This window comes from Pempheris klunzingeri, chromosome 2 (assembly GCF_042242105.1).
Source record: "Pempheris klunzingeri isolate RE-2024b chromosome 2, fPemKlu1.hap1, whole genome shotgun sequence".
In the NCBI taxonomy this organism is placed as follows: domain Eukaryota; kingdom Metazoa; phylum Chordata; class Actinopteri; order Acropomatiformes; family Pempheridae; genus Pempheris; species Pempheris klunzingeri.
The window spans coordinates 1,250,645-1,277,626 of record NC_092013.1 but is presented as its reverse complement, the minus strand read 5'-3'; the positions used below and the strand labels follow the sequence as shown (position 1 = coordinate 1,277,626).

The 26,982-nt window shown below is 45.3% G+C and overlaps 1 protein-coding gene across 1 annotated transcript in view; it reads left to right on the top strand.

Moving 5' to 3' along the window:
* The first annotated feature begins 15,766 nt into the window (after window positions 1–15,766).
* Window positions 15,767–26,982, top strand: part of rims4 (regulating synaptic membrane exocytosis 4) — a 30,216-nt gene continuing 19,000 nt past the window's right edge. The window contains exon 1 of the mRNA XM_070849590.1: window positions 15,767–15,863. Within this exon, the coding sequence (XP_070705691.1) occupies window positions 15,767–15,863 (97 nt within the window). The remainder of the gene's footprint in view (window positions 15,864–26,982) is intronic.

Genomic DNA, 26,982 nt, shown 5'->3' with positions numbered 1-26,982 from the left:
GGAGGGAAGGTGCGTCACCTACGTCATGTAGCGAGTGACGTCACACAGTAAGGAGCAGGTGGGCAGAGTGATGCTTGTCTGCACAGTAGTCCCTCTTTAGCAGTTGGTCGTGCTTGAGTGAAAGAGTGAGTATTTCCTCAGGTCACGTGTGTGATATTGTAGTTAGTTTGATGACGTCATGTCCTTATTCTTTATCGAGTGAGTTTGGAGTTTATACTTTCCGCACGTGCCGATGCTGATTAGCCGACCTCACGGCACTGTCACGCTCATTAACGGGCTCACCTGAAGCCACCCAGCAGTGAATACCTGTCACACAAAGGTAAGGATGTGTTTAAACTATTACTGCCCTGTGGCCTTGAGTTAAAAACAGAAGAGAATAACGTTTATTCGCCGTTTGTAAGTTTGTAAGAGTGTTAAGTTGCTGCTGCTCTGCGCGCGGTTGATAGCGTAACTTATGGACTTCAGAATAAGAGCGTGTTCATGTTTAAATAGTGAGAGTCTTTTATTTTGTAACGGAAGACAGGAAGTCCCGCGTTAAGATAAGCAGTAGCTTCAAATGGCAGTAAAATGTGTGTTTGATGGTGTTCATGTGTGGAGAGCTGCATAAGCACGTGATTGTAGAGCCTGAGCTTGCATTTCTGTATGTAGTTATTTAGATTTTCAGCTTAATACAACCAGCTGCTGAAAATAAACAAAAAGCCTGTTTGGTGGCACCGATGTCACAAACTAAAAGATTAGATCTATTGTTGTTTTCTCAGATTATTGTTCAGATATATGAGGAATGATGGAATTTGCTGTTTGCTTGGCTGTTTGTTTGTTTTTTTTACTTTTTTCAGACATCCGACGTGCATTTTTCATTTTCCAGTTATTTTCTTCCCCTTTACTCTTCCTCTCCTTTCCCTGCCCCCTACACACAAACCCAGTCACATGGTCACAAAATCATTATTTACATGCCTGTGTGTGTGTGTGTGTGTGTGTGTGTGTGTGTGTGTGTGTGTGTGTTAGTTAATGGGCCTGCTCTCTCTGTGCTGCAGACTGAATCCCAATCACATGTTGGGAAAGTCCCTGGAGAGAACAGGTTCAATTCTTCGTTCCAGCTTTCATCTGCTTTATCACTTAGTCAGAGTGTGTGTGTGTGTGTGTGTGTGTGTGTGTGTGTGTGTGTGTGTGTCTCCTCCATGTATTGCCGATATTGTGGGGACATATATCTGTGTATACAGTCGCACTGTGGGAATTCTCCTTCCTTCTGTGGCTGAAATGCAAGTCCTGATGTCTTAAATCGTTAAATTTTAGAGTGAAGTCTGGGTTTAAGGTTAGGTTTAGATTTAGGTAATGATAAGGGTTAGGTTATGGTTGGTTCGGGTAAAGAGTGGTCATAGTTCGGATACGTCTGCAGCACATGAATGTAATTGTATGTGTGTAACACGGTTGGATGCTGGACCAACGCCAACGGTCGGTTTAGTTTGATGATGCAGTTCAACCTGTCAGGGTTATTGCGAGGGTTAATGATTTTACCTCAAAGACCATTGTAGTGGAAAATCGCTATTTGAAATAAAATCAAGCTCGGTACAATGTCAAACAAACTGAACCCTTTATTATCTTGCGCAAGAGAGTCAAGTCATCCACACCACAGGAGAGTGAAGGAGTTGACTGGCACAAAGAGATATCAGACAGAATATTATAGGCAATTGGGCGTATCATAAGCACAAATGGTTTTCTTCCTTATAAGGTAAGAATCTAAGTAAAACATAGCATTATAAATCACAGACACAAAGAGCGACAATAGCCGAGGTAACTCCCTAATTTCTGGTCATCCTCCCCAACGCTAAAATCAAGGTGGTTTCCTGTTTTCTGATCAAATGCCCTCAAACTCAACTCCAGGTGTTTTCCTGTTTTCGCCATGTCCTTTTCTTAGGATCAGTTGCAGGGCAGATATATACATTTGGCATGTTTCAGTGTTGTTACACTTGTGCTTTCAAAGGTCATCAACAACTAATTGTCATTTCAGTATTTTTCCATCACATTTCCCCCCTTTTGATTACAAAATCACACAGGTCAAAAATGCTCCTTAAAAAAAAAGTTACGAAAAATAGAATAAATGTAAAATTCACTCAAACGTTGACGCTATCAGGTCCAACGGTATTTTCACAGGCATATAACATCAGACATGGCAAGTCACATTATGTGATTTAAGACATCTCATCATTAAGTTATGCTGTGCATAAATGATATTGTAGAAAGCTTTTTTTTGTGATCCAAAAGATCTGAGGATGTAGCAAGCTTATCAATGAAGTATAAATCTGTCATGGTGAAGGTCATACTTACACATGAATTGTCCCATCGTCTTCATCAGACAATGTGTCATAGTCAGGTATGGGAAATAAGTCAGGTTGGTCAGTCGTGAGTGGAGGGTCAGTTGGTAAGGGTGTATACATAGACAACATGGTGGTGACGGATGATGAGACCACACAACTTATGAAAGCCTTTCCGCATGGAATAAGACAGCACCCTACTAATGCCAGAATCAGCAGGCACACAAGGATGCCAGTCGTTATTGACAGGATCAATGGTTTCCATTGTCTGAAAGCGTCTCTAAGCCAACCAAGATGATCAGGTACACCTGAATTTTCTGCCAGCTCAATTTGCAAAGCTTTCAGCTGGTTCAAAGACTTGGTTACTGTTCCATCTGAGCCTGTGTTATTTGGAATAACGGTACAACACTGGTCACCTATCAGTACACAGACACCTCCTCGGTCTGCCAGTATCATATCTAGAGCTAATCTGTTCTGCCATGTCATCTGAGAAGTTGCACTCAGTTGTTCAGCTACACCCTGAATTGCAGCGGTGGTGTGGTTCAAGAAACGTTGCTATTATAATAGTTGTTATAATAGATGTAATTTATCCACTCTGTGTTTTTCTGAGCTTCAATAGCAGTACCAATATATGGAATGAAGTGAGTGAAACCCCCTGCTATTTCGTTTCGCGCTTTGTACTCATTCGGAACTCCCCTTGGTTGCCCAATAGCATCAATGTATACTCTAGTGTCCACGGGAGGTAGGTTAATATCACGTTTTCTGCGGTGTCTGGAATTCTGTCCAAATGGTCCTACGGCCAGGTGAACTTTCTAAGAGATTCCATCTCTGGAATTTGTACAGTCACATTACACTTCCCTGTGAACTTACCAACCTTCGCACCTGTACCTGTATTATTGTAACATACAACTACACTGTTCTCCAACTGTGTTAATCCCTCTCCAGGCGGCAGACTAAGGCGTCGCCGTGGAACCTTACACTGGGACTTCCATGGCTCCACTCTCCCTGCCAGGCTGTTGCCTGCTGCTAATAAACAATGTACATAACTGAGGCTCCATTGAGAATCATTATAAATACCCATACAGGTGTACAGGTCGGTGTGGTTTACATATTTCACATTAACTACCTTGGACCAACACTTAAAAGGGGTTGATTTCAGAAGGAATACCAGTGAAGTGTCGCGGAGGTGCTGCACCCATGCATATTACACAAGTGTCGTTTGTCAGGGATCGTGCTGTAAAATTAGTCAATTGAAACCATGTGTTTTCTTGTAACCACTGTCCTCTAAACATATTTGGAGGTGTTGCTTCTCTTTTGGTTCGGTTGTGGGTTAGGGTAAGTCTAGTCGAGTTGGTCAGGTCAGTGTCATCACTTTTGTTAAACGTCAACAGTATTGGAATTACTATCACTATTGCAATCCAGAGAAACACACATAATGTACCTCTTACCCCACAAAGTCCAGGGTGCCATGGACGATGTCTTTCCATTGTACAATAGTTTGTTCTAAGCTGTTTGAATGTCAGCCAGTCAGTTTGTATGGAGTTCACCCGAGCAACTGACCCGTATGGTGAAGGCTCGCTTGTGTTATCACCGCTAGGTTTCCACGAGCAGGAGATTGTTGGCACCGTTAGGTTACTTCTCCTTGTCAACACCAGAGACACTGACAGTCAAACTCACAAATTTGATCAATTACAAACTTTCTGCAAACTGATTAAGTATGCAATGTCAACGTTTTGATACTATAATATCTAGTTGCAAATTTTCTTCGGGTGTAGATCTCCCTCTGTGGTGGCACGAAGTTGTCAGGGCGTCACTTGGTATGTTGTGATGTCATCTATCTTTCTCTGATGCTTCTAACAGTGTTTTCAGCGTAGCCACTAAGCGGCGCTAGGCTCACACTCTAGTGGGTATGGATCAACGTTGGATGCTTGTCGCCTTGATTTGCTCCCTCTACTGCAGGCTCAAGAACTTTCCTGCAGTGGCTAGCGTGGATCCAAGTTGCTCTTTCAGCCACCTTCACGGCCATTTGGGTGATGAGTAACACTTGGAACGGTCCCTGCCACCTGCAAGCTTCCCAATTCTTTCTCCTGAAGTCCTTCACCACTACGTTGTTGCAAACTGTGAAGAGAATTAGTGGCTTCCTTTGGAAAGGCAGCTATCATCTGTTTCCTTACATCAGACAGAGCAGAGGATAGGTTAGCACAATAGGGTAGCATATCATTCATATTCATGCAGGGTCTTTGGCGCTTCTGTCCCGATGTGAGGAGGTGCTGCAAACAAAATTTCACAAGGACTGAGATTGTTTTGCGTTCTTTTCCTCATTCTCATGTACATCAGCACAATGGGAGAGCCTGTGTCCATTTTAACCCTGTCTCTGCACAACATTTTGCCAGTTTTGTCTTGATGAGACCCATTGTTGAAGCAGTTTGGTTTTTTGTGGGAAAAACATCCACCCACTTTGACCACATGACTACCATTACCAAACAGTGCTTTTTACCTTCAGAGGGTGTTAGTTTAACAAAGTCCATCATCGCATGTTTGAAAGGTCGTGTTGGTGGTGGATGAGCTGCTTGCTGTGTTATAGGTAATGCTCGCCCAACATTGTGTGTTGCACAAATCACACATGCATGGCAATGTTTTTGTGCCTTTTGTGAACCAATTTGCATCCATCATAGTCAACATCCCTCCTTTTGACACATGGTCGGACCCGTGTGTCAACTTGGCATAGTGAGGGAAAAAGTGTTTTGGAAGACAAGGGTTATCATTAGGTCCTATCCAAACAGTGGATTCAAACCGAGCTCCACAGGAGGACCATACACATTTTTCATCAGGAGTAGCAAGTGACTGCATAGCCTTAGCCAGTTTACAGGCCTCTGTGAGGGCAACAAGTTCGGCTGCCTGTGCTGAGTAACATGAGGGGAGAGGTCCAGAAGTGACCACAGTAGACTCAGTAACCACAGAGTAGCCAACACGATCCAGGCCAGTTGTAGAGTCCCTGGAAGCAGAGCCATCTACATAGAAAACCAGATCAGGGTTAGTCAAAGGAATGTCTTAAGTCTGTGCGCAGAGTGCACTGATGCTGAAGTTGGAACACACAGTCATGAGGTTCACCATCACCTGGAAGAGGGAAAAGAGTAGTTGGGTTAAGGGTGTTACAACGCTTAAGAGTGACATTAGGCATATCCAGGAGACAGGTGTGGTATTTCAGGAATGTGCTTCAGACAAATGAGAAGAACGTTGTTAAGTCAAAATCAGAGATGCAGAATGTGGTTCGAACAAAGTCAACGGAGCATAGCCTACTACGTCTCTAATTATAATTAACTATATCTATAATTTTGACAGGCTAGCCTTATATCCAGTTACAGCCAGATGTTTGAGGAGAGCCACAGTGTTTTGAATACTCGTGTGTCATGGCTCTCTTCAACCAGATGGACAGACCGAAACACTTTGACCTTTGTCTGGTATGGAGTGCGACGGATTGTTAGTCGACGGAGAGAACATGATTTGTGGGTTTTTGGTCGCTTCCCAATCGGAGACAGCCTCACAGTGACGCATGAATGGGCCAAGATGTCTCCATTGCTCATTTGGTGATTTAGACATTGGTACGTCTGGGCGCGCATCATCCACTTAGTATAAAGCTAGCTGTGTGGAGGACAGACAAACAGAAAAAAAAAACAGTTCCCTGAAAAAAAAAAAAAAAAAAAAACTCTTTTTCATACAATGCGTCAGGGCCTCAGGACACATGCGCAGTGCAATGCATGTGCTCAGGGTCCATGTGATCTGAGAGTGGATCCAAATGAGGTGTGGCCAATTGGAGCATGTCGACAGCTGAAACTAAATTTACTCTCCACTGATATACATATACAAAGGTGTGGCTGGACTGAAATGGACCATGGTCATTATTTCTCTTTGTCTTTATACTTGTACACCTTCTGGTGTGGACAACAGGTTTAAGCCAATTGCACACATGAGATCTCTGCCCATTAAATTTATAGGGCACACCGGTGACAGCAGAAAAGAATGCTTAACAATCATGCAAGGGTCAGAGTCAGTCAAGTCAGTATGTACACATGTCAACGGAGTTGTAAAAGTTTCTTTAGTTACCACCCCTGAGGCGCCCTTTGAGTTAACAGTTCGGCCGCTGAGTTTTACATTAGGCATGAGTTGTTTGTGAATCACCAAATAAGTAGTCCCAGAATCAACCAAAAATGTCAATGTGTTTCCCCCTACCATTAGTTGTGTTGTGGGAAGCTTTTTGAACACCTCTTGTGTATATTTGTCATATGCGTGTGTTCGTTCAGACTCAAATTTTTTTTTTTTTTTTTTTTTTAAATTTATTTTATTTCTTTTTTTTTTTTTTTTTCTAAATGTGCTATCACTTCTTGCAACAAACACTGTTGTTCAGGCGTATGTTTGTGTGGTGTGTGTGTGTTGGCTGTAGCTGTAAGCATGTCTTCCTTGCGTGTGTGAGCAATAGCTGTAAGCGTGTCTTCATTGCCAGGCAGTTCAAAACTTGTGTGATCTTGTGGAGCAGAATGTGTGTGTGTGTGTGTGTGTGTGTGTGATCAGTGACTGGTGGTTGTATGTGCTTGTGGATGTGTGTGTGTGTGTCTCACTTCCTTTTCCTCGCTCTGTCAGCACCTGCCTCGTCTCCCCTGCACATGCGCCACACCGTTGACCACCATTCTCGTTTCAGTCAGATGTTGGCCTGGGATGCTGTCTGCTCGGCCCTCCATGCCCATGTCCTCGTCCCCGCGAGTGTCGTGGATAAGGACAGTCTCTGATCCAGTGATCAGTCATGCCACAATTGTAGCAGGGGCGGTTTTGTTGATTCAAGGGGCCCTGGGGGTTGCCCTGGTCTCCTCTGAATTTGTTCATAGAATGTTCATGTCGCTCACTTCGTCTCCGTTGGTTGAAATAGTCCTTATCTTGCTGTTGCATCACTGTTGTCACAGCTTGCATCATTGTTGTCACAGCTTGTACCATGGTGAGCTGAGCTTCCTCCTGTCGTTTTGAGCGTTTCTTTTCTTCACGGTCTTTACTGTCACGCAGCCCCTTTTGTGCACGAATGGCATGTCTTCTCACTTCTGCTAGTCTGGCCTCGTCCATGTCCGCACAGGATGTCACCATTCGTTGTCTGATTTCAGGTAGCACACCACTCATAAAGGTGTTCTTCAGGTGTGCTTCCCAAATTTCCATGGTCTGGGTGGCGGCGTGACCACCTTCAGGCTCAGTAAAACCACAGTGTTCACGATAGACTTCTATCAAACGCTTGAGGTATGCGTGAACGTCTTCTTCAGGTCGTTGTTTTGTGGCTTTGATTTTTGACATGTCTATTTTTGGAGGAAAGGCAGTGCGGATATCGTCTGTCTGGGTCTTCTTTTTTGTCCTCCATGGGAGAGAGGTGTATTTATGTGGATCATCTTCTGGTGGTGGTGGTGGTGCCGAGGCTTCCAGTCTCTGCCCAGGTCCAGCGGTAGCTTGTGGTGGTGGTCTCCGGGGAGGGCATGTGTTGAGGAGAGGATCTCGCAGCGCCTTTAAACTAGGATACAGAGGAGAAGAGGGAGAGTGTGGAGTATTTGATTGTTTTCTTTTCTTGCTCCTTACTGACAAATCAGTCATTTGTTTTTGCAGTACTTTTATTTCCCCTCTTTCACATTCATCTTCCCACATAATCAAAAATGTCTTGTGCTTTTCAACATTTTCTAAATCTATAATTTTAACCTGTTTCTTCTGTCTTATCCTTTTTACCTTCTTCTCTAACTTTTCCTCTCTAACACTTTCCTACTCAAATAACCCCATTTAGGAAAACCAAAATTGTTTGTCCAATCATTTAAATATTCGATTGCTTTAGGTCCATGTTTTTGTGACATTATATCAACTATTGGTCCTTCAGGAGTGTTCAACTCCTTCCCACTATGGTTTCCCCATGATTTATTTCATCTTGAGCTGCGCCTCGCTCTCAGAAATCTGAATTTGGTATTCATCTTGAGTATTACCTACTCTCAGAAAATGTCCAATAGTATATTCTGGGAATTTGCACCTCCAGTAATATACTGCCCCTTTCATTCTTAAAATACAGTCGTCACTGTAAGTTCTGGATTCCCTTTGGGTTGAATCAAGATTAAAACCCCCACGAGTGGTACGTTACTCAGTGGCAGAAACTTCACCGATTTGCCAAGACCTTCCAGTCTGCGCGGAGTCTTAGTTTCCTTCAAACCTAAAGACCATGTGTCTCTATAATGTCACAAACACACGTTGCCTCCTGTAATTTTCAAGATTTCTTTTTCAAACAATTTGTGTATTTTAAGGATCCACAGAAATCAGAATGTCAACATCTCACCGGCTTTCAGCGATTGTTTCCTTTTGGATCGCAGTGGAATCGGGTCAGGCTCCGTCAGACCACAGTCCTCCCATCTCTGAATGATGGTTAGTCGAGGTTGGAGGTGGAATCAGTCGTGATCCATGGTTGCTAACCCCCGTGGTCCTTCAGCTCCATGACGAGATCCCAAGCGATCCCACTTCTGACACCAAATTGTAGTGGAAAATCGCTATTTGAAATAAAATCAAGCTCGGTACAATGTCAAACAAACTGAACCCTTTATTATCTTGCGCAAGAGAGTCAAGTCATCCACACCACAGGAGAGTGAAGGAGTTGACTGGCACAAAGAGATATCAGACAGAATATTATAGGCAATTGGGCGTATCATAAGCACAAATGGTTTTCTTCCTTATAAGGTAAGAATCTAAGTAAAACATAGCATTATAAATCACAGACACAAAGAGCGACAATAGCCGAGGTAACTCCCTAATTTCTGGTCATCCTCCCCAACGCTAAAATCAAGGTGGTTTCCTGTTTTCTGATCAAATGCCCTCAAACTCAACTCCAGGTGTTTTCCTGTTTTCGCCATGTCCTTTTCTTAGGATCAGTTGCAGGGCAGATATATACATTTGGCATGTTTCAGTGTTGTTACACTTGTGCTTTCAAAGGTCATCAACAACTAATTGTCATTTCAGTATTTTTCCATCACACCATCCACTCGTCTCCTGCTGCATCGATCGGTTAACAAGCACTAACGCTTTAAAACACCAAAGTCACAGCAAGTAGGCCAGCAGCTCCTGTGTGTTCTGACAGGTAGAATTAGTGCTTTTGTCAATGGAGTCTGGTGACTTTGAAGAGAGAGACTTTGAGGCGCTCTATTGTGTCACTTTGATGGTTTTATGAATGTAGTCTGGTGTGTTTGCAGACAGCGACTGTGTGTGTGTGTGTGTGTGTGTGTGTGTGTGTGTGTGTGTGTGTTTAACACATTAGAGATGCTGAAGGGCCGAGATGGAGGGGTGAGGAATATGGAGGAGGGGGGAGGGACGCCTCAAAGACAAATCAATGTCACCTCTATATTTACACACACACACACATCTCTTTTCTTCTGATTTATTTGCTCTTGTTTCCTGTTACTCTGTAATATCAAAATATCAAAGCCTGGTTCCTGGTGTCCTCTGATTGGTCGGTAATACCAGGAAGTAGGGGAGGCTTTGACCCACTATATGAAGACATTTTATTTATATCTGGTAACTGTTGTGATGCTAACAGCGCTAACACATCTCGGTCCTGAACGCATCACCGACAAGCTCACACTTCAGTGTAGTATTGCTTAATTTCACACACACACACACACACACACAGGAAGGCTACCTGGTGATCCATCATGGCGTGGTTATATAACACCTTCATCTCCTCCCTGCTGTCTGATAGAAAACCACAGTGTCACAGAGAGAGGAGCATAAATTAAGTTCTCTGTGTTTCTTTGTCACACACACACACACACACATCCATGTTCACACACACACACACACACACACACACACACTCTCGCTGTGGTAGCTCAGTGGAGGTCTTTACCTCTGGCTGCTCAGCCTTCTGTCTCTTCCTGGATGGACCCCAGAGACACAGCGAGACTGACACACTGACGTCAGAGTGTGTGTGTGAGTGTGTGTGTGTGAGTGTCTGTGTGTGTGAGAGTGTGTGTGTGTGTGAGAGTGTGTGTGTGTGTGTGTGTGTGTGTGTGTGTGTGTGTGTGTGTGTGTGTGTGTGTGTGTGTGTGTGTGTGTGTGTGTGTGTGTGAGGCAGCTTATCTAAAAGGCATAAGATTCCCGACCTGTGTGTTATTTTCTGCAGAGCACATCAGAAATGTCAGGAACGAGAAAACTGTAGTTTTGTTGTCCTCGTCCAGATCAGACTCTGTATCAGACCACATGTGAAACATGTTCTGAGTCACAGTGTTGAATGAGGACCAGAAAACATTATGGCATCACAGTGAAGTCGACCTTTGACCTTTTGGATGTAAACGAGGTCACTTCGTCCTGTCACACATTCGTGTGGCATCGCTGCGCTGTTGTGGTTCTGTCATGGTCAAGTCGTGGTTCTGTCGTGGTTCTGTCATGGTCAAGTCGTGGTCCTGTCGTGGTTCTGTCATGGTCAAGTTGTGGTTCTGTCGTGGTCCTGTCTGGGTTCTGTTGTGGTTCTGTCGGGGTCAAGTCGTGGTTCTGTCGGGGTCCTGTCGTGGTTCTGTCATGGTCAAGTCGTGGTTCTGTCATGGTCAAGTTGTGGTTCTGTCATGGTTCTGTCGTGGTCCTGTCTGGGTTCTGTTGTGGTTCTGTCGGGGTCAAGTCGTGGTTCTGTCGGGGTCAAGTCGTGGTTCTGTCGGGGTCCTGTCGTGGTCCTACCTGGGTTCTGTCGGGGTCCTGTCGTGGTTCTGTCATGGTCAAGTCATGGTTCTGTCGTGGTCCTGTCTGGGTTCTGTTGTGGTTCTGTCGGGGTCAAGTCGTGGTTCTGTCGGGGTCAAGTCGGGGTTCTGTTGTGGTCCTGTCGTGGTTCTGTTGTGGTCCTGTCGGGGCCCTGTCGTGGTTCTGTCGTGGTTCTGTCATGGTCAAGTCGGGGTTCTGTCGTGGTTCTGTCGTGGTCAAGTCGTGGTTCTGTCGTGGTTCTGTCGTGGTTCTGTCGGGGTCCTGTCGTGGTTCTGGGTTCTGACCCGCTGGCCTGCTGTTTGTCACCTGTTTTTAATTTGAGCATCTTTGAGGCTGCAGCAGTCGGCGTCACTTGGTGAATCAGACACTGCTAGCTGTGGTAATGCTAACGCTAATGCTAGGTGAGCAGGAGCAGCATGGACACAACGTGGTCCGCAGCCTTTCCAGTCGACTGTTACCACGGTAACTACACACAACAACAGCTGTAGATACAATTATTATATTTTATTTATTATTATTATAATTAGACTAAAACCAGCAAAAATCAAATGACTATAATTGGGCTGAAGTTAAAACACATTTTTGTTGAAAGATTAAAAGTAAATCAAAACCAGGTCCCAAAAGTAACGAGAAACTCAGAGCGAAGACGGAGACGAAATGATGAAGATGATGAATGTGATGAAGAACATGAAGAACCTGCTCTCTCCACTCAGAGGAGTTAGAGAGTTAAAACCGAGTGAGGCGGGATTATGATGGAAGAACACACTCAGCGGGGTAATCTCACCGGACGACATGTCTCTGAGAGTGTGTGTGTGTGTGAGAGAGTGTGTGTGTGTGTGTGTGTGTGTGTGTGTGTGTGTGTGTGTGTGTGTGACTTCTGGAATAACCGATCGTCTGTGATGATGAAATCGCTCCACGCTCGTCTTCATTGTCGGTTTCTGTCACTTTGGAAACTCGCTGTTAGAGGACGTCTTCGTGTCGTCCGCTGGCCTCTTCATCGTTTCCTCCTCCTCCTCCCTCTCTGGGTGGTCCTGTCGTCTCTCATCAGCGCTGGCTGATCCTGACGCTGCTGCAGCTTGCTGTTGCCTTGGCAACGCCCCGGTTTAGACAGGCAGGCAGCCAAACGGACGGGCTGCGTGGACGTGACCTTTATGCAGGGCCGGCCCATAGGAGCCCTCCCCCTGGAAGAACCCTCCAAAAAGAATAAATTTGATCAAATTAAATTCTGATCTGACCGACACAACGCAGAGGCCCACTGGTTATATTTATAATTCTTTATCATTAAAAGGAAGAAGAGCTCTTTGGGTAATTAGCAGAAATACTCCTTTAGCTGCAGCCAGAGGGGCGTGTCCCTGGCAAGCTGAGCACCGGCAGGGGAGCCAGTAAACGTTAGCTCAGTTACCTTAGTTAGCTTACAAACGCACGAGAAGACCAAATCTTGTCAGCAGCGGTGTTGAAGAGTAAGAAGCTTCAAAATAGACAGAAGGGACATTCGCAGGTGAGCTCACCTGCCGTTCAGTGTGCTGCAGCCGAGCGGCTAATTAGCCTGTAAACTCACATGAACCGTTAGCACTTTCCCCAACTGAACATTTGTTTAGTTAGATAAGAAGGAGACTTTAACATGAAGCAAACGGAGGATGATAATAAAACAGGATTCTTACTTTCTACGTCCACAAGTTCGTTTCGCTCCACGTGACCATAAATGTGGCGATGAGAGTCCGTGCAAACACAAAGCTAACACCGCGACTATGCGTGTCCCACTTTACATTATGGATGCTTGATTTGAAGAGAGGCTGTGCGGGCAGATCTGACGTTACCCCATTAATCTTTTTTGTATAATTCATTTTCTTGTTCACAAACACAGGAGCTCTTCTTGCTGTCGTGATGCTTCTTCTTCTTATTGACTTTTATGACCAACATTACGGTGCGGTACTGCTGCCAACTAGTGTGCCAACAGTTGTGGTGTGAATGGAACCACAGCTGGACGTGAATCACTGGAAGCATGTCGGAGGGTTAAGACAGACAGATAAATAACCACCACTGCGGAGAAAACAACCAACAAATGAAACCCTGAAAAAGAAACAGTAAATAGAGACATGGATGAGTGTGGAGATCAGATCCAGACAGACAACAGGAGGGAAACAGTGGAACGACTGTCGACTGTAGACAAAGAAACTGGGAGAGAAACACAAGCAGAAAGGTAAAGACAGCTGATGAGAGCAGCAGGACGACGGGTGGGAAAGCAAAAAGAAAACAGACTGCCAGAGGAGCAGATGGAGGAACGAGGCAGCGACATGAAAGAGGCGGAGACGGCGGCTGAGGCAGGTACTTGTAGTAAAAGGTCAACGCTCCTGTGATAAGGCGAGCTCGGACAGCATGCTCACAGCGAGCGGCCCGACGCTTGTCAACACGATGCCGGTGCACTTCAGTGGCCACGGTGCACTCAGCAGAGCACACAAGGACGGAGGCATCGCAGTGTAAAGAGCCTGCATGAAGCACCGGCAGGCTGCTGGCTCAAAGCAACACTCTCTCTCTCTGCAAACACACCAGACTCCATTGACAAAAACAGGAATTTTAGCTCACAGAACACAGGAGATGCTGGTCTGCTGCCTCCATCAGTTAGTTTGTTTGTGTTGTTGTGTGATTTGGTGTTTTTAAAGGGTCAGTTTGGATCCAACAGAAAACTTGTGTAACGCAAAATAACATTCACTCATTCACTCATTTTTGTAATCTGATTACATAATCCTGATGTGCTGGTACAAGGCGACCCTGCTTTCTTGAACTAACTTTAATGAACTTTGATTTCATACTCGTTATGAGGTATTCTTTTACGAGGGGGTGTTGCTACGTTTAGTTAAAGCTGCTGTAGGTGCCTCTAAAGCCTCTAAAGCCTCTAAAATAAGCTCCAGATCTGCTTTTAGAGTCCCACATTCTGCTGTTTGTCAGGTTCATGCCTGTATTTAGGAGGAGGGGAGTCAGTGAGGAGAACTCATGGACGTCTGCACAGACCTGGACTCAGCGTCAGAGGCTCCTTTCATCCCTCTGAAAGCTGCTCAGTGGAGCATGAAGACAAAGTGTCACTTCCTGGGTAGAAAAGTACCAGGATCTTCCTCAGCATTGGGCCCATAGAGCCTGCAAGACTAATGTCAAGTGTCAAGGCGGCTAACTTCCTGTTAGCTCTGTGCTAACTTCCTGTTAGCCCTGCGCCTGGAGACCTTCCTGGGGGGTTGGAAAACAACAATGGACGACAGTGAGGTGGAATCAGGTTTTTAGTGGGCAGGGCCAGTCGGCCTGATGGAGGGAGAGGGAGACAGGAAGAGAGAGACAGTTAGAGGGAGAGAGAGACAGTTAGAGAGAGAGACAGGAAGAGAGAGAGAGAAAAAGAGAAGGAGAGAGAGAGACAATTGGAGAGAGAGCGACAGGGAGAGAGAGACAGTTAGAGAGAGAGAGAGACACAGTTAGAGTGGGGAGAGAGAGCAACAGAGAGAGGGAGAGAGAGACAGGAAGAGAGAGAGAGCAACAGAGAGAGGGAGAGAGAGACAGGAAGAGAGAGAGAGCAACAGAGAGAGAGAGAGACACAGTTAGAGTGGGGAGAGAGAGCAACAGAGAGAGGGAGAGAGAGACAGGAAGAGAGAGAGAGCAACAGAGAGAGGGAGAGAGAGACAGGAAGAGAGAGAGCAACAGAGAGAGAGAGACAGGCAGAGTAAACTTGTCCTGCTCTGCATCTCCTCCACTGTCTCTAAGCCCCGCCCATATTCCCTCATCCACATTCTGATTGGCCGAGCTGCCAGCAACAGTCTCCCCCCCTCCCTCCCTCCCTCCCTCCCTCCCTCTCTCTCCCATCATCTCTCTCTCTGTCCTTTCCCGTCTCAGAAGCAGACAGTCAGCGGAGCATCGGCACGGCAACGGAGCACCACAGCAGCGACACACGGCGAGCTGGCGGTGGGAGCGGTGAGCGCTGACTGTGATTCAGCTCACATCAAAGCAGAAGCAACAGATTGAAAGTCCGTCTGTCTGCGGGGAAGAGGAGCAGGAGGACATGACCACGGCGAGCGAGCCTTGACTCAGACGGGAAAGCAACAAGCTGGGCGTCAGCATCGCCGCGGCCACCAGCGTCTCCTCCCGTCGCTCCGCCCCTCAGAGCGATCCGAGCTGTGAATGCACAAACGGCAGCAGGAGGAAGAGGAGGAGCGGCTCGGACTGAGTTCAGGGAGTTTTGTTGTGAAACGGGAAGAGGACGGCCGGGTTTTGGCGGCGTGGAGAAGCCGTGAAGCGCCACGACCAGCCGCCGACGAGTCCGTCAGACTTCTGAGGGGATGAAGAGGAGGATGAGGAGCAGCACCGGTCTGAGAGAATCCAGCGGATAGAGCAGCGATGACGGGAAGAGACGGGTTCAGATAGACGAGAACTCAATCACATCATCGCTCGGAGCGCCAAAACTCTCCAGAAGGTCGTCCACGAGGATGAGCCTCCACGCCGTCTGACATCAGAATCCGTCTTCGGTGTCCGCTTCGAGTTTCTCTGCGCCGGTCGCCTTCGGTCTGAGCGCCTCGGGGGTTCCTGCTCGACTCTTCTTTCCGGGGTGAGGTGGATCTGCCGTGGGGGGCAGCTGACAGCCGTCCAAGACGCCGCGAGCCGTACTCCGCGTGAAGAATGCCCAGCCGCGCTTGGCCAAGCCGGCCGACCCGGGCCCGACGGCGGGCCTCTACATGGAGAGATCGCAGAGCCGCATCAGCCTGTCGGCGTCCTTCGAGGCCCTCGCCATCTACTTCCCCTGCATGAACTCCTTCGACGAGGACGATGGCGGTGAGTCAGTGACAGAGAGCTTTACCCGACCCCAACCGCAACCACGCCCACCGAACGTGTAAACCTGAATCAGAACCTGAGGATCTTGTTTTTCTGGCATTTTTCAGATGCACAAAACAAAAACGTAAAATATTCTCAGCGTTGGCGCTTCGCTCATCGGCCAATCACACGAAGGAGGAGGCGGTCTTTACTGCTTTTGCTTCCTGGTTCGGTGTGATTGGAACGCCAAACGCTGACGATGGGCACATATCATTTTATATGATTCAGAGTCACCAAATTATTCCACCAGATGCGTTGCCGATACACTTGATCAATAGGTTGCGAACGCAGCTCCAGCGAGCTTTGCCGAGGCGTTCTTGAGGCGAAGTCGCATCCGATTGGCGCTGTAATCTGACCTGAACCTTAAAACCGAGTCTGAACCCTCAAACCGCCGCTTGGAGTCGTGAAGTTCGGCCGAAACGTCCCCTCACCTCAACCTAAACCTGATTCTAACCTGAACCTTAAAACCAAAACGTCCTCGCTGTGCAGTAAAATGCTCTCGTCCCCACTACGTAATAAGTACAAGAACACACACACACACACACAGTGATGTTTGCTGTGTGTCTGTAAATCTGCTGTGACAGACGGACGGCTTCATTCACCGTCCGACACGCACACGTCCTGCGAAAAAATAAACAACTCTGCACTGTTTACATTAACTACAAACCCGATCTGGAGGTTTAGCGCTGAACAGATTGATGTTTCTGCTCATCGTGACGAAGATTAGCTGCTTTTCTCTGCTTCAGATCATTCAGATTAATACTTCTGGTGTTCTGACGGTTTGGATTTTATTATGGAAATGTCCCTTTAATGCACACACACACACACACACACACACACACACACACACACACATAAAATAAAGTCATATTATTTTTATATCTTGTAGAGTTAACATGTTCCTCTATGTGACGCTAATGTTTTGAATTTAGCTTCGACTTGAAAGAATAGCACAGATTTTATTGTGTTTCCTGTCAGTGAGATTAGATTGATGTGTGTTTTTGATATGTGAGTGTGTGTGTGTGTGTGTGTGTGTGTGTGTGTGTGTGGTTATGTCAGGTTTTCTATGATGAGATTGTCGTTGGGATCAGATCAGATGATGTGATTCATTTTGCTCTGAACTGGTTTTATTGCTGCGTTACGTTACTGCTGTCGGACTAATCCTGTCTGAATGTTTAACGTGTGTGTGTGTGTGTGTGTGTGTGTGTGTGTGTGTGTGTGTGTGTGTGTGTGTGTGTGTGTGTGTAAAAATATCTCTGGAAAAATTACAGGTTCTGATAAGAATGTGTTCGAGTGTTTATAACAAGCGTTTCAACATTTAGAAACACCTCAAATTACTAGAAAACAACCAAATAAATGATAACTTCACATTTACATGACTTTTACGGTTTTAAAGAGTCAATTTGGATCCAAAACAATATTTGTTCAACACACGATAAAACACAGACACACTGACTGATGGAGGCAGCAGCAGACCAGCAGCTCTAAAATCCCTGTTTTAGTGAATGTAGTCTGGTGTGTGTGCTGTTTGTGGTTAAACCAAAAGGATCTTCCAGGTCTCTCTCTGTAGGGATCCTTTCCATGATGCTGTCACACACTTAGAATAACACTCTGAGCCTGTCAGTGGATCAAACAAGCTCTTTTAGTGGACCTACTTTGGTTTATAGATAGAAACCAGGTTTAGAAACAGGAGTTACTGTTTAAGTTCTGCTGTTGCATCACCTTCATTTCCACAGCGGTATAAAAAAACATGAGGGAACAAACGTTGTGGTCAGCAGCACCTCGTGTGGGTTTTTCACACAGCTGGAACGTGTTGGGACGAGTCTGCTCGGCTAAAAATACACTCACCGAAATCATTTAAATAACAAATCACACAGGCCTCTTCAGTCCGAGACGAACCGCCCTGAGAGGGCGTTTTTAGAAATGTCTTACACATCGTGTACACCTGCTGCCTCTCAGCAACACACACACACACACACACACACACACACACACACACACCTGAGTCTCAGAGAGACACAAAGCTGAGTACAGTAGATGGCGGTCGGCGTCCCAGCATAGACGATAAGTGAAATACTGCTGCGGACAGGAGCAGCAGGAAAACGGGTTTAAGGGTTTTTAGACGCCTGAAAAAAGGCTCATCTACAAAACAAACAACAGCAGTTTAAGTGGACGCTGTATTTAGAATATTTTCTCTGCTTTACATCGTCGCCGACGGACGTTTCTGACAGGAAATGAGGAGGTTCTCTCTTTGGCTTCGAGGCCACCAGACTCCATTCACAAAAACACTAATTTTACAATTACCTATATACATACTGTAGGCATCTTATATATGTGAAGGCAGCGTCAGTGATAATGTGTCCCGCTGACTAAAATGAGTTCTATATCTATATATGCATCTCTATACAGTATATATCTGTTCCCATCACAGTGGTGTGAGAGAGAAACTACACAGGGTGGACGGATGTAAAGCTAATTCACACTAACTCACCTGCTCCCAAGGTGTGTGTGTGTGTGTGTGTGTGTGTGTGTGTGTGTGTGTGTGTGTGTGTGTGTGTGTGTGTGTGTGTGTGTGTGTGTGTGTGTGTGTGTGTGTGTGTGTGTGTGTGTGTGTGTGTGTGTGTGTGTGTGTGTATCACAGCACAGCATCACCATCGCTGTGTGAGGGTGTGAGTAATGTTTTCACGCTTGGGAACAGATTTCAACCTGCCGACGCTCTTTTGTTCCTCTGGACGACACACACACACACACACACACACGGTCTGAAAGCAGTGTGTGAGGTAATCAGAGCGGAGCGGCAGGCCGTGCTTTGTGGCTCTCGGTCTAATTAAATGCTAATATGGCTGCTGATTGTGGCTGACTGCAGCTAAATAGAGGCCTGATTGCAGGTTAATTCTCTCTCTCCTGTTTTGTCTCAGTGTCTCTCTCTCTCAGCTTCCTCTTCACGCAGTGGTTAAAAATCCTGTTTGCAGGTTAACTCTGACTTTCCACCTTAAATTGTTATCAGACTTTAAATTAACTGAAACTTCTACTAGAGTCTGATCTGCTCACTGACATCTCTAATTAAGCGGTTGTATCGCTCTCTGCACACCCACCAGACTCCATTCACAAAACAAGTCATTTTACCTCACAGGACACAAGAGTTGCTGGTCCTGTTGGTGTGACTTTGGTGTTTAAAACCCGTTACTTTGAATCTCTTTGGAAGTCTTTCAATCACCAAAGTCACACAATAACACAAACAAGTTATCTAATCAAGACAGCAGTGGACAAAGAAGTCATGTTTTCTGTGAGGTAAAATTACTGTGTTTGTCAATGGAGTCTGGTGGCTTTCATAAATGGTTATTGATATCAAAACACAAACACAAAAAGAAAAGAAAGCAAAGGTAAGAAAGCTTCAAGCAGTTTTTCAGTGCTCCAGGAGGATTTTTCTCACCATCAGGGTTGCTCTTGTTCATTCTGATCTTCCCATTAATCAGGAGGGGAAAAATCTCTAATATAGACACAGAACAGGCGCTACTGCAGCTGCTGCTCAGGGAGACTAATTGAGTCTATATTTCTTTGTGTGAGAGTGCGCTGTGTGTAATTCTCTGCATGTCGGGACCAAATGTTCTCACAAAAAGAGAAAAATGAGGAAAATCTTTCAATGGGTGGATTTTTTGCAGCCCCTCGCTTGCTTAAGCGGCTAATTTGGGACAAAATCTTACGTTTATTGTGAAGATTAAAACTACGATTACATTTAAGTCAAAGGTACAGTTGCACTTCATAGACTTACATTGATGTTATATGTTTGTTTCTATGTGCATGATGCAGACTGGAAGGTAGTAAAAGTGTTGGAACTGGTCCAGTAGATCACCTCAGCCAGCAGCCACCAAACGGGCTGCAATGGCTGCAACGTGATCCTTTGGGACAACTGCACCTGATCACAGTAGGTCCACTAAAAGAGCTTGTTTGATCCACTGACAGACTCAGAGTGTTATTCTAAGTGTGTGACAGCATCATGGAAAGGATCCCTACAGAGAGAGACCTGGAAGATCCTTTTGGTTTAACCACAAACGGCACACACACCAGACTACATTCACTAAAACAGGGATTTTACATGGGAGTTAATGTTCTACTGCTGCCTCGATCAGTTAGTCTGTTTGTGTTATTGTCAGACTTTTGAGTTTTAAAGGGTCAGTTCAGATCCAACAATTTGTGTAACACACAATAACACAAACAAACTTAACAAATCAAGGCAACTCCACTGCTCAACTCACACTACTGTTCTGTTCTCTAAAATCCCTGTTTTAGTGAATGTAGTCTGGTGTGTGTGCTGTTTGTGGTTAAACCAAAAGGATCTTCCAGGTCTCTCTCTGTAGGGATCCTTTCCATGATGCTGTCACACACTTAGAATAACACTCTGAGCCTGTCAGTGGTACTTTCTAGTCATTTAGGGACCAAGATAAGTAAAATTAGGGCCCAGGTTTAAAAATACTGGAGTCATTCTTTCAAATCCTGACTTTTTGCTCAAAGGACGTCTAAATGTCAGTGACGTGTGAAGTATAAACACCTATTGGGTGATAAGAGGATCTGAAAAATTCTCCTTCAAGGAATCGGAGAAGGTGGGATAAAGACAGAAGGAAGGAAGGAAGGAAGGATAGGAGGACGAGTCAGGAGGAAGGAGTGAAGACAGAGAGGAAGATGAAGAAAAGCAGCATCGATCATCAGCCAGAGGTCACATGCATGGAGGGACAGTCCTTTAATCCTTCCCTTTATTCTAACATCCCTCCATCTCGTGGAGGCCGAGCACAGGACGGACAGAGGAGAGACAGAAAAATGGTTTTCCAGGTGGAAGTAAATCTTCTACTGCTGTGAATTTTTAATTAAAAGGCGTAGTGTAAAGACTTCTACCCACAGGAGTGCTGTGAGTGTGGCTCTGACGACGTATGGCAGCAGAAGTGAGGCAGAGGAAGATGCTCGGAGCCGATGGCAGAGATATGAGCTACAGAGGAGAAAGAACAGAGGAGAACGAGGTCTCTGGTGGGCTCCTGAGCTGGAGAGATGACCCAGAAAAGTCAGGAGTACAAAATGGACTACCAGGAAAGGAGGTCTGCTCTACAGGGAGGAGGAGGAGGAGGCAGGTGTTCATTTGTTATACTGAGCAGCACGGCAGCGGGGAGTTCGTTCTTCGGTGCGTCGCGCTGTGGTGATGCAGGAACAATGGCTGCTGGCACGTCAGCAGCTCCACATGAGAGGAAACGGTCCGAGACATCTTCCAGCTTTTATAATGTGACAGGACGTCAGACAGCAGCTCATCTTCATGTCAGAGGACGAAGGTTTCATGTTGCTAAGTTCAGCTCTTTCCGGACCAAACTGTGCCGACTGCTCTGAAGGAGAGAGTTTGAATTTCACTTCTGAAGGAGAGCTCTGAATTTAAAACCTGGGCCCTATTTTTACACATTTTGGTGTCTAAATGGCTGGAACAAAAGTGTTGGAACTGGTCCAGTAGATTTTAGCCACTGACAGGCTCAGAGTGTGTGACAGCATCATGGAAAGGATCCCTACAGAGAGAGACCTGGAAGATGCTTCTGGTTTAACCACAAACAGCCGTTATATCGCTCTCTGCACACACACCAGACTACATTCACTAAAACAGGGATTTTACATGGGAATTAATGTTCTACTGCTGCCTCGATCAGTTAGTCTGTTTGTGTTATTGTCAGACTTTTGAGTTTTAAAGCGTTAGTTCAGGTCCAACACAGTATTTGTGTAACACACAATAACACAAACAAATTTAACAAATCAAGGCAACTCCACTGTTCTGTTCTCTAAAATCCCTGTTTTAGTGAATGTAGTCTGGTGTGTGTGCTGTTTGTGGTTAAACCAAAAGGATCTTCCAGGTCTCTCTCTGTAGGGATCCTTTCCATGATGCTGCCACACACTTAGAATAACAATCTGAGCTCTTTCCTCCCTCTGCCTCTCGTTGTGTCTCCCTCTAATTCTTCAGTCTTCACCTCTTCTTCACCTCCTGCTCTTCATCTCTCCTTCTTATCTCTCCTTATTCTCTCTCTCTCTGGACCCTCTTTTTGTTTCCTCCTCTCTCTCTGTCTTCTCATAAATGTCCAGACTTTAATAAAAAACAACACCTTGGGCTTTATTTTATTTTCATCTCTGTGTCATTGCACTCCCCAGACTTGGTGCTGAGATCTGGGAGCATCTTTTTACCGGCAGACATTTAGACTTTCATAGCAGGAAGAGCACAGCTGGATCTAATGACAGTAACGACGACTCTGTTGTCTTCGTGTTTCTCAGGAAGCCATGAACAGTTTCCATTTCCAGTGTCGTCTTCTCCTTAATAATTCATATGCAGCTCGTTTGCAGTTGCTGACATGTTTTGCAGGAAATGCAAAAAAATTATTAAACATTTTTTTTTTTAACTCAACATGTGAGGAAGCTTTTAAATTGAAGGGGTCTGCAAAACCTAGTAGTAATTTCTTCTGTATCTGTCACAGCAACTGAAACACTATCATCGTGTTTGCTCGTGGTCATGCAGCTCAGAGCAGCTGGTTAAAGGATAACTAGCGTAAACTAGACAGCGTCTACGCTTAAACAAATCAGTTTAAACTAATAACGCTCTGCTAAAGAGATGCTGTGGAGTCGGTGTCACCAGGATTAAATCCCACATCTGTGATTTGTTCCCACCAGGTCATGAAAAAGATCCTGTTGGAAGGATTTTATGGCTACATGCTAATGCTACATGCTAACGCTACATGCTGTGAGAACTGAGTCACTTGTGTTTCTTCACTCCGTGCTAGCTTAGCTTGTTTTATTGATCCAAACCAGTTTAATGAATTTAATATTAGCAGCTATAGCCTGGTGTTAGCAGCACATGCAGGACAGCAGCAGTTAGCCTGTTAGCGCTCATCCTCTGTAGCTAATAACTGTCTGAAGTTCATATCCTGATGGAGAACAGGTTCTAGTGGCTCTGGGTTCTCTGCTAACACTTCCTGGTTGGAGCTCAGGCTGCACTGATTGGACTAATGTAAGCTAACCTATAGGCTATAAGCTAATGTTAGCTAGGTGAGCTGTCAGAGCACAGTGCTAATGCTAGTTAGCATAGTGTTAGCAGAGCTGACCTGGAGACTCAGTGAGGTAAACGGGTGTCGGTAGGACCCTCTGACCAGTGGGGGGGTCACTGTCGGACCCTCTGACCAGTGGGGGGGTCACTGTCGGACCCTCTGACCAGTGGGGGGGTCACTGTTGGACCCTCTGACCACTGGGGGGTCACTGAGGGACCTTATTGATCAGCTGGATGCTGCAGGATGAAGGGACGTGACTGAAGGTGGATCACATCCATCTCTTCATGTCTCTGCTCTCTGTGGCTCAGACGGAGCGGACGGAGATCAGCTGACACTCAGTCTGCAGCTCAGTCATAAAGTCACTTCATTCAGGAGCTTTTCTGTCTGTGTTATGTTGTACAACTATTTTACAGTAATGTCTACAGCGAGCGTTGTTTGTTTCTCCCAGAAAGAGGTGCGGACGTGTCGGTCTGATGTCTGGAGTCCCTTCAGTATATAAATGTAATTTGTTAGAGACGGGGTTGAATTTCAGCCTCTGTGAACACACTCACTGGTGTGAAATCTGAGTTTCTCACATATTCACGCTCTTTCTGCTGCGCTGATTTGTGCTCAAAGCCGCGACGGCATCAAAGACCATGAATACCGTCTCAGCGCCACACCTTTCCTCCCCTCCTGTCTCACTGCTGAGGACGTCAGAGGGTTATTTCAGTGATTTAAAGCGTCAGTCCAATTCTTCAGTTATCTGGGACATGTTTCTGTGTAAACATGACTGAGAGCAGGAGGATATGTCTTTATTTTAAATAGATTTTTGATTCATGGTCTCCAGAGGATGAACCATGCTGACTCTGGTCTCCTTCAGGATGATTTATAAACATCCTGTTCTTCGTCTGACCGTTAGGGTAGCGCCACCACGAGGTGAACATTGTTACCGTGACTGATTGTTAGCGCGGCAGTTAGCATGACTGTAAATGTGGCTGTTAGCATGGCTGTTAGCGTGGTGACATTAAGTTTGAGTGATTGAGTGAATCTGATAGTTATAATTTACTGACATCACACCGCTGACATCTTTAGATCAGACCGCCAGATTCCCTCTTTGCTGCAGCGTCGCTAAATAATTAAAAGTGAAGCTGCACATGAGCTCTAATTTAATTTTCTGTGTAATTTATTGATGTGATGATTGTGTAGAAAGGTGCATTAACACTTGCAAAATGTCTGATGACACCTGCATGCTGCAGATACCGTCATGGAGAGGACGTAGAGACACAGTGAAAAGGGGCCACCTGAAGTTTTCTCTTTAAGTATGACACTTTAGATTTAAGTTCTCCTCAGCTGAGGGTCCTACTTTCATACGAGCTGTCCTGCATCACAGCTGTCTGGGGAATCATTTTAGTGGGACTGTTCCTGTGGAGCTCACGCTGAATTATCAAGAATCACAGCAGCTGCAAGACTGCATGTCGTCATCTGGTAAAATAAAACTTTTAAACCAGCTGTCAGAGCGTAGAAAACCCTCAGAGAGGAGGAGGCCGAGGTGTCATGCTAACAGTCCCGCTAACAGCCATGCATGCTGTTAGCATGACTGTTAGCATAACTGTTAGCGTGGCTGTTGGTGTGGCTGTTAGCTTGACTGTTAGCGTGACTGTTAGCGTGACTGTTAGCGTGGCTGTTAGCGTGACTGTTAGTGTGGATGTTAGCGTGACTGTTAGTGTGGCTGTTAGCGTGACTGTTAGCGTGACTGTTAGTGTGGCTGTTAGCATAACTGTTAGCGTGGCTGTAGGTGTGGCTGTTAGCATGACTGTTGGTGTAGCTGTTAGCTTGACTGTTAGCGTGGCTGTTACTGTGACTGTTAGTGTGGCTGTTAGCATGACTGTTAGTGTGGCTGTTAGCATAACTGTTAGCGTGGCTGTTAGCATAACTGTTAGCGTGGCTGTCATTGTGACTGTTAGTGTGGCTGTTAGCATGACTGTTAGTGTGGCTGTTAGCATAACTGTTAGCGTGACTGTTACTGTGACTGTTAGTGTGGCTGTTAGCATGACTGTTAGTGTGGCTGTTAGCATAACTGTTAGCGTGACTGTTAGCATCGAACCTTTTCAAAAACTTCAGGGTAAAAAAGTAATAAGAAAAAAATCATTACATTATTCTGGAGAAGCTGTCTGGCCTTTAGTCAGATTTATTTGGCTTCAGGCGCTCTTTTAAAGCACTTTTTTAAATTTCATCAAGTGTTTGTTAGAGTCCAGTATTCAGTCATCTCCAAAAGTCCTTGCTCAGACCTTTTCCTCATTTTCAAAAGTCCTTGTTGGAGCCTCTTCCTCCACTTTGGAGCAGTTAGTCGTCCCTGCTGCCCGGCCGTCCGGTGCAGACCTTGGCTGCAGGAAGCCGCCACGGTGCCAGCTGTAATGGAGGGCAGAGGACCCGGTGGTCTGAGTGAATGAATGCTAACACCAGTGCTTTTCGCGTCTGTAGGTGTGTGTGTGTGTCTGTTCTCGGTCAAAGATGCAGCCAAAATCATGTTCAATTTATTTCCCTGGAAGGACCAACGGGATCGGTGCTCCCGTCCAGTCAGTCAGAGAAAGAAAAGATCTGGTTTTAGATTCGGTTCTGTGGATTTGATCAATAGCCTCTCCATGTGTGAGTGAAAAGGAAAAGTCCGTCTGAAATGACATCTCTTCAGTTCATGTCTCCTTCAGGATGATTTCTAATCATTCTGCTCTTCCTCTGACCGTTCACTTAGCGCCACCATGAGGTGACCAGTTAATTTTGTTCCAGGCCAGTTTATCAGAAATAAATGTAATGACTCCATATTGCACAGTGTGATGGCCCACAATGAGCTAAAATTTAATTAAACAATGAGGATAATACAGATTTAGAATACATGAATGGCGGACACACCAGTATCCAGGTTCAGCATAACTGCTAGCTTGACTGTTAGCATGAGAGATAAGATAAGAAAGAGTTTATTGATCACCCATCAGGGGAAATTTACATGTTACAGCAGCAACAAAGGCAGGGGCAAGATAAGCAATAATAGTTAAAGATAAACATTTACCCCGATTATACAAAAAAAAAAAGCTGCTTTTTGATTTAAGAACGGATGAAGAAGTGATATGAAAATAAAATATTGACTCTGGCATTATTCCATTCTTCATTTTGTGCAGACTGGAGTTCAGTAGAAGAGGAACGTGACAGTTTGCATCATAAACACCCAAATAAACTGAACAAAAGGAAGAAAATGTTCTGACTTTCTCAGCCTTTGTCAAGAAGTGGGAGATGAGAGTCTATTCTAGGGGCTGTCGGAAGATAAATCAGAGTTTAAATCTCTGGAATCAGTTTGTTGTATTGATTTAGACACATCACTTATATCTGGAGGATCTTTGTATCACACTGATGAGGGAAGCTGTCAGCCTCTCATTTTATCTCTTTCTGCCTCTCTTGTTCCTCACACTCTGTCATTATTTTAAATTCTGTCTCTTTTGTGTCTTGACAGACATTTTTTCCGGAGTCTCTCCCTCTTTCGTCTCATCTCTCGTTGTCTTTCTGTCGCCGTGTAACCACCCTTTGTGTCAGAGTTTGTTCTACAAACACAGTAAAAGACCACAACCTCCCATGTGAGCTTAAACCGGAGCAGTAACAGGCACCGTTTGCTCTGGAGGTAGTTAAGCCTGTTGGTAAATAATGTATAAATGTCCTGACGTCAGCGTCCTCAGATCCTCCTGCTGCCGCCACACTGAACGCGTCCCCGCGGAGGTTTCAGGGAGGGAACAAGATGGCCGACCGAGGCCGTGACAACCGGTGTCACTTTTACTCTTTTACCCTTTAAGTGTCAGCTGAATGAATACAGAGTGACTTAAGTGGGTTAAAAGCACATTTAGTTATTTATTGCCTTCACTAGACTCAACAGCACAGATCAAACTCATCTTCTCATTATTAGAATTTATTTGTGGCAGCAAACTGTCAACTGAAAGCAAAGAACACTGCAGGAACCCTTTTTAAAATGTTATGTTTTTAAACAATAAATAACATAATAC